Source organism: Hyperoodon ampullatus (genome assembly GCF_949752795.1).
Source record: "Hyperoodon ampullatus genome assembly, chromosome: 11".
NCBI lineage: Eukaryota > Metazoa > Chordata > Mammalia > Artiodactyla > Ziphiidae > Hyperoodon > Hyperoodon ampullatus.
Window position 1 is genome coordinate 95323526 of NC_136924.1, and position 12187 is coordinate 95335712.

Genomic DNA, 12187 nt, shown 5'->3' on the forward strand with positions numbered 1-12187 from the left:
GGCCAGCCACTTTTCTTGTTATCAATCACTGCTTGCCCGGCAGTGACAGACTGGCTGAACACAGCCCCTTAATTAGGATTCTCTTTGGACCTCTCTCTGAATACTTGACTCGATTCTTTGCGAAGTCTGGGTCAAAAGGTTTAAGGAAGAAGCCAAGTCGTGAGTTTTTGTTAAAGAATAACCATATCTTTAAACAGAACCTTTGGTAACCACAGAAATATGCACAGAGTCGAGCACACAGATTTTCTTTTCAAAGAAAAGAAAAAAATCTTTTTAGTCTATTCCCAAAGACCTAAATTACATCTTCCCTTAGATTTAACCTCCAGGAAGACATTTTTATCTTCCCTGGAACACCTTCTACCACCATCTCCTCTCTGGAGAGTCTCCTAAATGGCTCAACAGAATGGTTAAACCAATGACCCTACCCCAAGGAGCTTTCCCATATAATTCCTCCTTTGTGTGATGATTCCTAGCCCATCCTCCCCAGCCCTTTATTCCGGCACCTGTGCATCTGTGAAGTCGTAGAAAGTAGCTGAGGTTCAGGCCTACCCATCTGTTACCCACTCACTAGTCAATCAGAGTGTTAAAGAGAAAAACCACAGGCCCAAAATGGTGTCACTTGTGCTAAAGCCCCTGATACCAAACCTAGATTTAATACCTGACCTAACTGCCATTTCCACCTTCCCCAGGAATGTAATCCTAATCAACTAGTCTGGAGTTTTCCAGTCAGCACCAACAAGGTCATCTGCCACGTGGGCCTTCTCCATCCCCCAGAGGAAGAAGAGGCAATCTATGCCGTAAAACCCTTGCCATTCCCTCCCCCTCAGTCCCCCAAAAAAGATGTCGTGGCCTAAAAAAAAGTCTTTCTTTTCTTTTGCTAATAGCTCCTTTGCCCTACCCTTGTTTATATAAAAATCTTCAATTTTGTACAACCCCTTGGAGCACCCTTCTGGTTGCTAGACGAAATGCTGCTCAATTCATAAATCACCTAATAGAGGCCATTCAATCTTCAATTTTATTTGGTTGCTTTTTTTTTTTTTTAAATTTTTTGGCCATACCACGTAGCATGTGGGATCTTATTTCCATGACCAGGGATTGAACACAAACCCCCTGCAGTGGAAGCGTGGAGTCTTAACCACTGGACTGCCAGGGAAGTCCTGCATTTTGTTTTTTAACAAGGGAAACCAAATTGTTTGATCGAACGGGTTCTGCTTTAAGAGACTGAAGAATGCTGTCCAGTAATGTCGTGGAGAATTCATTTAGTCTCTTTCCATCTTCTACCCTGGAGGGAAAAAACAAAGACAGAAGACATTATGATACACAGAAAGTCTTCACAATTATAGAGGAGTTTTTTCCTGACTAGAAAAAAAAAAATCTCACAAAACACACGATGGGATTATTAGAGTATTATCTCAGGGAAGTAGAATCAGGTAATCTTTACTTTTGTCTTAGTATTTTTATATAAAAAGATATATAATGTAATAATTAGGAAAATTTTTAGCCAAAAAAAGAAAATACTGTTTTTAAAAATCACATAGAACCCCTCACACAAATGCCACTATTAACTTTTTCTGATGTGAACTATGGAGATGATTATTCTCTCTTCAAGAGTTTAGGACATATTGTACAACAACTATACCTCAGGTTTTTTTAATAAAAGAGTTCAGGACAAAAAAGGAAAGTCCACTTTATCAAAAATAAGCTTCCAAAAGATAATACCCTTAACTCAGAAGAACGTCTCCTTAACTTCTGAATACTGCCACCCTAACCCAAAAGCCCAGCCTTCTTTCTTCTGGGCTTACCTCATTCACAGGGATCCGAATATTGAATTGTTGCCTGTTCATCTGTAAAATTAAATGACATATATTATTATATTGCAGGCCTAATACATTCAGAGAGAAAATACTACATAAAAGTTACTGCTTTAACCCTCTTCAAAAGATTTCTACAGGTTATGAGCACATTCAGAATTACAGCAAGTTTCCAGTGACTAATATTTGCACACTTGTAGTAAATTAGTCATTGCAGCAAAAATATTAAGAATAGTTAGTCTTTAGAGAACATCGTTCTTTCAGTCTATGGACCACGTTGTATAAAATATGTCTAGTGCAGAAGACTTTTTTAAGTGGCATATAATTGAATTAAAATGCTTTAGGAGATCAGATAATATAATTATGTGCACTTGGCTTGGAAAGGAGTATCTGTAAAATTAAGAAAGATATCATGAAGAATGAAGTAGAAGTATGTTGCAAGATGCAGATAAATCTTGGCCATCACCTGGTAGGTAGTAGTCATAGACTTTGATGGTTGCTGGTTTGAGGTTGGTGACCAACAGGCTTTGGCTGATGGTGAAGGTATAGGTCTGAGTCTCCTTAATAAGCTGTGGGGAAGACAGACAAACATCACATTAAAACAAAAGTGAAAATACCATCTCTGTCAGGTGGAGGTTAAAAGACTCTTGCTGTCTTCACACAGATTTCCTGAAGCCCTCCTACCTCCACTCTATGCCACTCCTCCTAATATTGCCTCCTGCTGTCTTCCTGGCTTTTTCTTCTTAGCATCTTACCGCTTCCTGGTCCTTCTGTAAAATGGGTCTGTTCCTGGTCTACTCTAACCCGTGGCTCCTCCACTAAATTAAGTGAAGTGGCCAAAGGAATGGAGGCTTCCACTTCACTCCAACACCTGTATGTTCCCGATCGCCTTTCTCTCTTCATTCAGGTCTCTGATCAAATGACGTCTCCTCAGAGAGGCCTTTCCTGACCACCTTACTTTATCTATTTATGTTTTTAAGATTTTTTTGACATGGACCAGTTTTAAAGTCTTTATTGAATTTGTTACAATATTGCTTCTGGGTTTATTTCTGTTTTGGTTTTTTGGCCATGGCATGTTGGATCTTAGCTCCCCCGACCAGGGATGGAACCCGCACCCCCTGCACTGGAAGGCAGAGTCTTAACCACTGGGCCGTCAGGGAAGTCCCCTGATGGCGTTACTTTAAAACAATCACATCCTGGCCTACCCCCACCACACTCCTGCATAGTACTGATTACTACTAAAATTATTCCTGAATATGCGTGTGTGTGTGTGTGCGCACATATATGTGTACTTTTAAAATTTGCATATTGCTTGTCTCTCCATTAGAATATCAAACACATGAAGGCAGGGGTCATGTCTACTGTTTTTACTGCTGCATCTCTATCACGTCGAAGAGTATCTGGCATATATTGGTGGCTCAATAAGTATTTGTTGAATAAGTGAATAAATGGAGAGTTCAAAACAATTGCATAAATTAATCTAATATAAAAAGAAAATAAGATTTATGTTGTAAATTTATGTATTTATTTACTTTTTTATTTTTGCTGCACAGCGTGGCTTGCAGGATCTTAGTTTCCCAACCAGGGATCAAAGCTGTGACCCCTGCAGTGGAGCAGTGGAGTCCTAACCACTGGACTGCCAGGGAAGTCCCTATGTTGTAAATTTAGATAGGAAGTTAGAAACACCTAATTGGAAGATATTTCCAAAGAGATTTCTTTAGATATAGTGCTTCTAAAAGCATGGTCCAGGAACTCTCAGGGATCCTTAAGACTGTATCTGGCAGCCTGTGAGATCAGAATTCTTTTTGGAATAATACTAAGACATTATTTGCCTTTTTCACTCTCATTCTCTTTCACTATACTAGTGTAAGGGGGCTACCTGATGTGTGATATTGCAACAGATTGAATGCAGAAGCAGACGGGAGAATTTCACTCTCTTTGATTAAGCTAAATATTAAAGCAAAAACATAAAACAATCTGCTATTCTTATTTTGTTTGTTTTGGGAAATACATTTTTCATAAAATGTTATATTAAAATGTAGTGAGTTTATTTTTGTTGTTTCTAAATGACAATAAATATTTTAATATTTTTCTCAGTTTTAATTTCTAATAAGTTAAATGTCAATAGATGTAACCCACGTCACCACAAGCTCTTTGAGGTCATTTACGAGTAGAGAGGGGTCCTGGAAAAAAATCTTCAGAACCACTGTTCTCGTTGAACATTTAGTTACCATAAAGATGTAAAGTAAATGACTAATATAAACCAAAAGAAAGCTGGGATAGCAGCCTTAATATCTGACCAAATAGAATCTAAGGCAAAAAAAAAAAAAAAAAAAAAAGTGCATGTGTACGTAGAAATCTAAAGTAGAGAAATATATATATATATATATATACACACACACACACATATAGTTAGTGTAAAAGAAGCACAGTGTATACTAATAAAAGGAAAACTGAAAAAGATATGTTTATAACATATACATACCTAATTATATAGTTGAAAAATATATCAAGAAACAACTGACAGAATTGCATAGATAAATGGGTAAAGGACAAATCAATAATTGTAATTAGAAATTCTAACAAGCCCTTTTCCAAAACTGATAGATTGAGCAGAAAAATAAGCAGAGATAACAAAGACATGAACAACAGAAATAATCGTCTTGGACTTTTAGATCTAGATCAAATCCATACCCAAAAGAAAGGGAATGGACATTCTTTTGGAGCACACAATGAATATTTCCAAAAAAGATCATATATTAGGTCACAAAAGAAACTTCTATGAATTTCAGAGGCTCACTATCATGATCTCAGACCATAATGCAATAAAATTAGAAATTAGTAACAAAAAGATGGCTTTAAATATCCTATGAATTTCCCCAAAAATTAAGATATAGAACTAAATGGTAATAAAAACAATGCTTGTCAAAAATTGTGGGACAAAGACAGAGTATACTTAGAGGGAAATTTATAGTTCATATTCATCAGAAAATAAGAAAGACTAAAAATAAACAAATCGGCATTCAACTTAAGAAGTTAGACAAAGAATAACAAAAAATGTCCTTTCCCCTTCCCTTCAGCCCAAAATAAAGAAAAGAAATAATGAAGAAATTAATGAAACAGACCTCCCAAACCAAGCAAGCAAATAACAAAAAACAACAGAGAAGAGGAATAAAACCAAGAATAACTTGTTAAATGTGAATCAGAGTGTCCTCTGGTGATGCTGATCAAGAGAAAAGGGGAGAAGATACATAGGAAAAGGAAATAGTCACAGATATAATCATGACGATTGGCTTTTAGACCATTAGACTTGATGTCTCAGATTAGAAGCTGACAAAGCTGGCTGGATACACTGACCGGCCTGCCATTGCAGTCTCAGGAATGGTGTCATGGAAATTAGAATCCCCAGGTGCTACTCCCAGCTTGAACACTGACAAACAGGATGACTTGACAAGCACACTCACTCTATCAATTCAGCCTCAGCCTCCTTACATAGAAGGAGGGGTGCCGTGTGAGACTCAAAGAAGGTGTGTATGAAAGCATCATAAACTTTGCAAAATGTTTAAACAACTACAATATCATGATTTCAGGGTTTTTCCCGATACACTAGCCAGAGTTGTCTCAAAAGAAACTATACAGGACTTACCCTAAAGAACCACCCCCTGGCAGATAAACCACAGTTAGATGAATTAGTTGGTGTGGGAGCAGAAAACATTACTAACAACAGTAAATTTTAATTGGAGATAGTCTTGTCTGTCAGTTATATAATAATGCCACCTTTCTTCCTTGTGCTAAATAGAGTATGATGAAATAAGCATCGTAACAGTTTTTAGAATACTGCTAGTCCTTGAGAACTCCTTATTTGGTTGAAATGAAAAGTTACATACAATGTCTAATGAAAATTAATTAACATTAACATTACATTATAAAATAATAATAATAATTGCTAATGTTTATTGAGGGTTTACTCCATACCAGGTACAATTCCAAATATTTTTTCATGTCTTAAATCACTTAAATCTTTCAACCACTCTATGAGATAGGTAACTATTTTTACCACTACCCACCCTCATTCTACAGATGAGGAAACAATCATTCAACAATTGCAGCCAATGTTAGAAACAGGATTTTAACCCAAGCACTCTGGCATCAGAGCCTCAGCTATTAACCACTCTGTTATTCTCCAGAGCTGTCATGTTGCATGTGGGTATTAAGCACTTGAAATGTAGCCAGTCAGAAGTGAGATGTGCTGTCAGTGTAAAACACGTACTGGATTTCAAAGATGTAGTAAGAAAAAAAAAATGTAGATACCTCATTCACACTTTTGTATATTAATTACATGGTGAAATAAAAAAACATTTTGGGTATATAAAATTGAATAAAATATATAATTAAATTAATTTTATCTGTTTCTCTTTAATTTTTTAAATGTGGCTACTAGAAATTTTTAAATAACACAGATGGCTCCCATTTTGTATCTGTTAGATAGTGCTGTCCTGGAGATGCAAAGGGGTATTTTATAGTACACCAGTAGAGTTCATCTTGTGGTTGTGAACTCCATCTCCCAGGTTCCTCGTCCTCGTGTATGTGACAGTAGTATATGTACATTAGAAGGGAAGTTGAAAAGACACATAAGTGATCAAGTTCTTTGGTTAGGTTCCTGATCCCTACCTTTTCCAAGTAGATGTTGACTGTGTCAGGTCCAGATTCAACCTTCTTCACCAGTGGTTGCTGGAGAAGCTGAATAAGAAAGGAGAAAAAAAAGGAGACTGAGAGCCAGAGCCTTCCCTATCCCCTAGAGTAATCTTCCAAAACTCTGCCATGGTTGCAGAAACAATATATACTGTGGAAAAGGTAAGAAAAAGGAACCAAGACTATAACAGGTTCCACATCATATATCCGGTGCACCTTTGTAGCCCATTTAGATAATAAAATCATGAGTTGTATGTATAAACCATGATGCCCATTTCACCAGCTTTTTAATGATAATTAAAAGCTATAATAATAAGCCCCCTTCAGAGATAGAAAACAGAAGCAACTTACTAACTGATTGGTGCCTTCCATTGGACTGAACCCGGAAAGCATCTTTACTTCCACAATAACCATATTGGAAGAGCTGCGACTCCCCACATAACTGAGGGCAGAAAGAAGAAAACCTGTGTGAGTCCATTATCTTCCCTCTTGGCACACTGTGCATCTGCCACACACACACACACACACGTACTCTCTCTCTCTCTCTCTCTCTCTCTCTCTCTCTCTCACTCTCTCCAGCTCAGCTTCCACGGACTAGGTGCCCCCCACCGCACCTCCGCTGTCCTCACCTGGTACGGATGGTCAGAGCCAAGGATCGAGGTGAAATACTTGGCTCACACCGAGCTTTTGTTATGTCCACACTAAGACTAAAGGCATCCACACTTTGAGGAAGGGGAATATTATATCTCAGCACCACCTAGTTGGAGGAAACAGATAACCAGATCAGAGTTGGGAAGGATTTTAAAGCTTGTTCTGTTTGATAGATAACTAATGAGAACTGACTGTACAGCACAGGAAACACTACTCAGTGCTCTGTGATGACCTAAATGGGAAGGAAATCCAAGGAAGAGGGGATAGATGTGTACATGTGGCTGATTCACTTTGCTGTACAGCAGGAAGTAACACAACATTGTAAAGCAACTTTACTCCAATAAAAAAGAAATAAAAAATAAAAAGAGGGTACGGTTCGAACGACTTTCCTTGCAAATAAGGTAGATGAGAGAAAGTTCTACTAGAGGCAGAGATGTCCTCAGACTCTCCTTCCCAACGCACACTAGTCCTCCTGGAGCCCTGCTTACCTGCACAGAGACACAGCCCTTGCCTGAAGTCTCCAAGGTGTACACTCCGGGGAAATCGGGCAGAGTCTTCTGCTGAAGCACCAACCGGTTGGCAGCTTGAACGTTGAAAGTGTGCTGGAAATTCTGAGCAGATTTTACAGCCAGGTTGACTTCCTCAGACGGCGCATAGACAATAGTGGCGTACTTGGCAAGAGCTTGGAGAGCAACTACAGTATCCTGAGGAAAACAGTCAGGCATCAGGCATATGCTTACTGTTTTGTGGGCCATTGGAACTAACCTCCAACAACCCTGTAACCTACACACCTGATTGTTGTTCGCTAGCTTGGATGATACCTCCTCTAAGTATCTAAGAACCACATTCACCAATGCTGGGGAAGCTGACATAGAAATCATAATATCTTACCTGCATAGAAAATCACCATCAAGTCATTCTTGAACATTCATGGGTCATTAGGCTAATTTCATATATTTATATTCAGCAATGAAACCTAGCTTCAGAACGGGCTATTGTTAGAAGTAAGTGGATCGAAGGAAATCCAAAAAAGAGTATACATATCTATACGTATAACTGATTCACTTTGCTGTACAGCAGAAACTAATGCAACATTGTAAAGCAACTATACTCCAATTCTTTTTTAATTGGTAAAAAAAACTAAAAAAATAAAGAAGTGAGTGGATCACTGCTCAATATATATTTTACAATTTCCTTATTTGGGGAAGAAACAGCAGTCACTTGATAACCCTAAAAATTGCATGCTCTTCAAAGTTATTTAATTGCATAATGATCTTCTGTGGCACAGGGTATCAGGGGATCCTTGGAAAACCCCTCCTTGAAGGACAAAGCTTCTTAGCTATTATGACATGTGACAATCTTTTCTTCATCTGGGAAAAAGACAGATAAACTGTTTCTAAAAGAGCATGGCATCACGTAAAAAGTGTGAGCCTTTCCTTTCTGAAAACATGATTTATATAAATTACAACTGGAGGAAAGAAAAAAAGAATGAGATATTCTGCAAAATTGTCAGATCTCACTCTGTGTTATGAGAATTTCTGTATGCTCAAAACTTTGTCAAATATCTACTGCAGAATAAAGGAACCCCACTTCTCCCTATCCCAAACAAAAAAGAACAGTCATATTTAGACATCACACTGTCATATAAAGATAGGAAGACAGGTATCAACCCAGGGGAAGCTGTGAACAAGTTATATCTGTGCAGCTTGGCCCTCTACAAACAACTTTTTGTCTGTGCTCTGTGACCTGGAGCCCAGGAAGGCTTTATTCCTTGGACATGTGGAGACAATTCAAGGAATGGGACCTCACCATCACCTAAAAACCAAAGTGGATGATATGTGACTTCTTGTAATAGCCAAGGATTTTATTGAAAAGCAACTCTGGCATATACCTGTCACTGAGAATTCTAAACATTCCATCCTCTGCTTTCTAAAATTATATAATTATTTAGGGCTCAGCAAGGAGAAGGAAATCCTTCCTGATCTTTGGCCAAGAATTTCCCTGAAATAAGGAAACATAGTACCATATAACTTTTTAAAATTCCAATTAAGTCATTACCATATGCAAGGTCTTAACATCATCTCTTAACATCTACACCAGACACTTCATCTATTAAAATCTGTTCATTCTTCCAGGTCTACTTTACACGTTACATCCTCAGTGAAACTGGCCCTAATTTCAACAAGTCATACTATAATCACTATGAGAACAAAAAATGTGTTTTCTTGTTTACCTCTGTATCATCAGTGATGTGGAAAGAGTAGGGATTTAATACTATTTACAGAACAAATGAATTAATGGCTATTCTCTTTGTGATCATCAAAGATGATTTTTATGACATTATTTGAATTTATCACACAATTCTACCTCCTCTTTTCCCTACTGCCACCCCACCAATTTGATTTCTCTTTACCCCTAACCTAGACAAATGAAATAGTCTCCTGATCTCTTCAAATCCAGTGTCTCTCTCCTCTAAACCATCCCATGTCCAAGGGACAGATTAATCTTTCTGAAACAAAGTTTAAAAAAATTAATGGCTCCTCAGAATTAGGCAGAAACTGAGTCTGACATGCAAGGCCCTTCATAATATGAAGCTACCCTACCTTTTCAACTAAGTCCCTTTATGCTTCAGCTAAACCAGTTTTCCCAACAGCCATTCTACGGTTTTGCAAATGGGTGTCTCTACTCAGACTATTCCCCCTTCCTTTCAATAGTTGCCTAAAATTTTCACATGTCCCTTTAGATCTCCCTCAAATGCCATTCCCCTGTGAAGACTTTTCTTATCTCTCAAGCTGATATGAGGTCTCTCTCCCTCTTGAAATTCAATATTTTGTACCTTTTGTATCTTTGTTCTGTAACCAGATCCTGCTATGTAATATACACAACTTTTCCTAGTTTTCTTTCTAGATTGTAAACTTTTTAAAGACTATATCTTACCAGCTTTCCAATACCTGAAATAGGAGGTATACCCGTAAAATCTTGCAAAAGCTTACAGACCCCATAATTGGCTTTCTAATTTGTGACTATGTAAATCTAGCCATAATTATACATGTCCTTTTTTCACATAGAACATAGATCTCATGATGTTTCATACTCTACAAAGAAAGAGACTTAAATGCATATAGTACTATTTATGTGCTCAAATGACCTAATTTTATGAACCCGTCTATATATTTTTTGCATGATTTTCTCCCTTTCTATAGAATGATTAGTCCCTGGACCTAGAGGGCAAGGGCGATAGTTTTTCCTCTCTCTCCACATGGGATCTAATCCTACCTGATAAGTGGCAGGAGAGCAGGCTATTTACCTGAGTGGAAGAGAACCCTCCATATGCATTTTGCTGCTTGGTCAACCAAGCCACTATGCCAGTGGCCTTGTTTATCTCATTTGGAGTCAAGTCGGCTTTGCTAAGCCGGGTCAACAATACATATGCCGTAAGTTCCACATCTACAGCCTCAGGCTCAGACCAAGGGCTGGCATCCGATGATGGAGTAGGTTTGTGGCTCCAGTGAATGGACGTTCCTATGGAGAAAAACACATAATTAGGAAAGTCTTAGAAGGAAATGACTTTCCCATATTTACTTTGTAAATGCTACACCTTAAATCAGAGAAAGTACCAACCAAAAATTAATTGTGAGTTAGAAAAAAAGATTTCTCAAATCTTCTGATTTATTGGCCACAATGTATATGCAAGGATGTGTGTCTGTGTGTGTGTGTACACCCACACATAATTCCCCAGGGTAAACCTGGGAGCATCAATAAATGCCTCCAGCAATGATATCAAAACCTCCCTTGTTAATTTATAAATTCTTATGTTAATGGGGATATGTAAGTAGAAACTTCTTTTAAGAATTTTATGTGTTTGGGGTCTTTTTTTTTTTTTGGCTTACAAAATTTTATTAATTTTCAGCATTTATTTTCCTTAATCAAAGGTCTAACATTTTAAGAAGAATAAAAATGGCAGAACATGCATAAGAACTCTGAGAAACCATAGAAGAAACGCTAATGAGGGCGAGCAAATAAAATATGAGACCAAATCCCGACTCTATGACAGCCACAATGGCAGGTAACTTGAAGACAAAGAACAGCAAGTAGAAATGAGAAGAGTGGAAGCTAGAAGTCTAACTAAATATAAGGTTAGAGAAAATAAATACATAGCCCACAGGAAGCAATCTAAGTGGAAGAACAAAAGAAAACATGTGAGCCTGAAATGCAAGGTAATGGAGAAGAGTTAATCACATTAAACTAATATACACCTGAGCAGATATAACTCCACCCACTGTCTGAGATCCCCATTCCACGACTAGAGTTGCTTATACACAGGCCAAAAAACTACCCAGAGCCCATATGAGAGGACAACTTGACAATGACAATCGTATAAATGAAAGCTGAGATTAAGTTTCTGCCTGGAAGTATAATTTTAAATAAACAGCTAGGTAAATAAAATTCATTAATATTGTATTTACAAGATCTGTTAGAATATCGAATTTTTTTTTGGCCACACCACGTCACTTGCGGGATCTTAGTTCTCCGGCTGGAGACTGAACCTCTGCCCTCAGCAATGAAAGCGCCGAGTCCTAACCCCTGGACCGCCAGGGAATTCCCAGAATATCAAATATTATTCTAAATACATCCAAAAGTTTGAAAAGGACCTTGAGAAATATCCAAGTTCAAGTCGTACCCCATCAAACTCCATGATTTTACACCAAAGAATTGTTAAATATCTACGAAAGGGTGGTTCTCCAACGCCAATACGTTTTCTGACTAGCTTCTACCATCTATTTTCTCTTCATATTAAAAATATAACATGCCTTTGAGGACTTTCAGGGGCTTTCCCGCAAAACTGTTAACAACGATTTTATGACTTAACTTTTACTAAAATGAATCCTAGAATTGAATATATGTGGGACTATGGAGACTAGAGAAATTTTTCACATATTTTCACAATTTCAAAAAACTCCTGGGATTTCCCTGGCGGTCCAGTGGTTAGGACTCAGCGTTTTCACTGTGGTGGGCCCAGGTTCAATCCCGCA

At 37.8% G+C, this 12187-nt stretch overlaps 1 protein-coding gene across 1 annotated transcript in view; it reads right to left on the bottom strand.

Annotated features, from left to right (window-relative positions):
• Positions 1–996: 996 nt before the first annotated feature.
• A2ML1 (alpha-2-macroglobulin like 1) overlaps positions 997–12187 on the bottom strand; it is a 42501-nt gene continuing 31310 nt past the window's right edge. Inside the window, exons 29-36 of the mRNA XM_079714499.1 lie at positions 10462–10676; positions 7643–7858; positions 7133–7260; positions 6855–6945; positions 6483–6551; positions 2278–2380; positions 1803–1844; positions 997–1282 (exon numbers count right to left, since the gene is read on the bottom strand). Coding sequence (XP_079570625.1) covers positions 1804–1844; positions 2278–2380; positions 6483–6551; positions 6855–6945; positions 7133–7260; positions 7643–7858; positions 10462–10676 — 863 coding nt within the window. The 3' untranslated portion in view covers positions 997–1282; position 1803. The remainder of the gene's footprint in view (positions 1283–1802; positions 1845–2277; positions 2381–6482; positions 6552–6854; positions 6946–7132; positions 7261–7642; positions 7859–10461; positions 10677–12187) is intronic.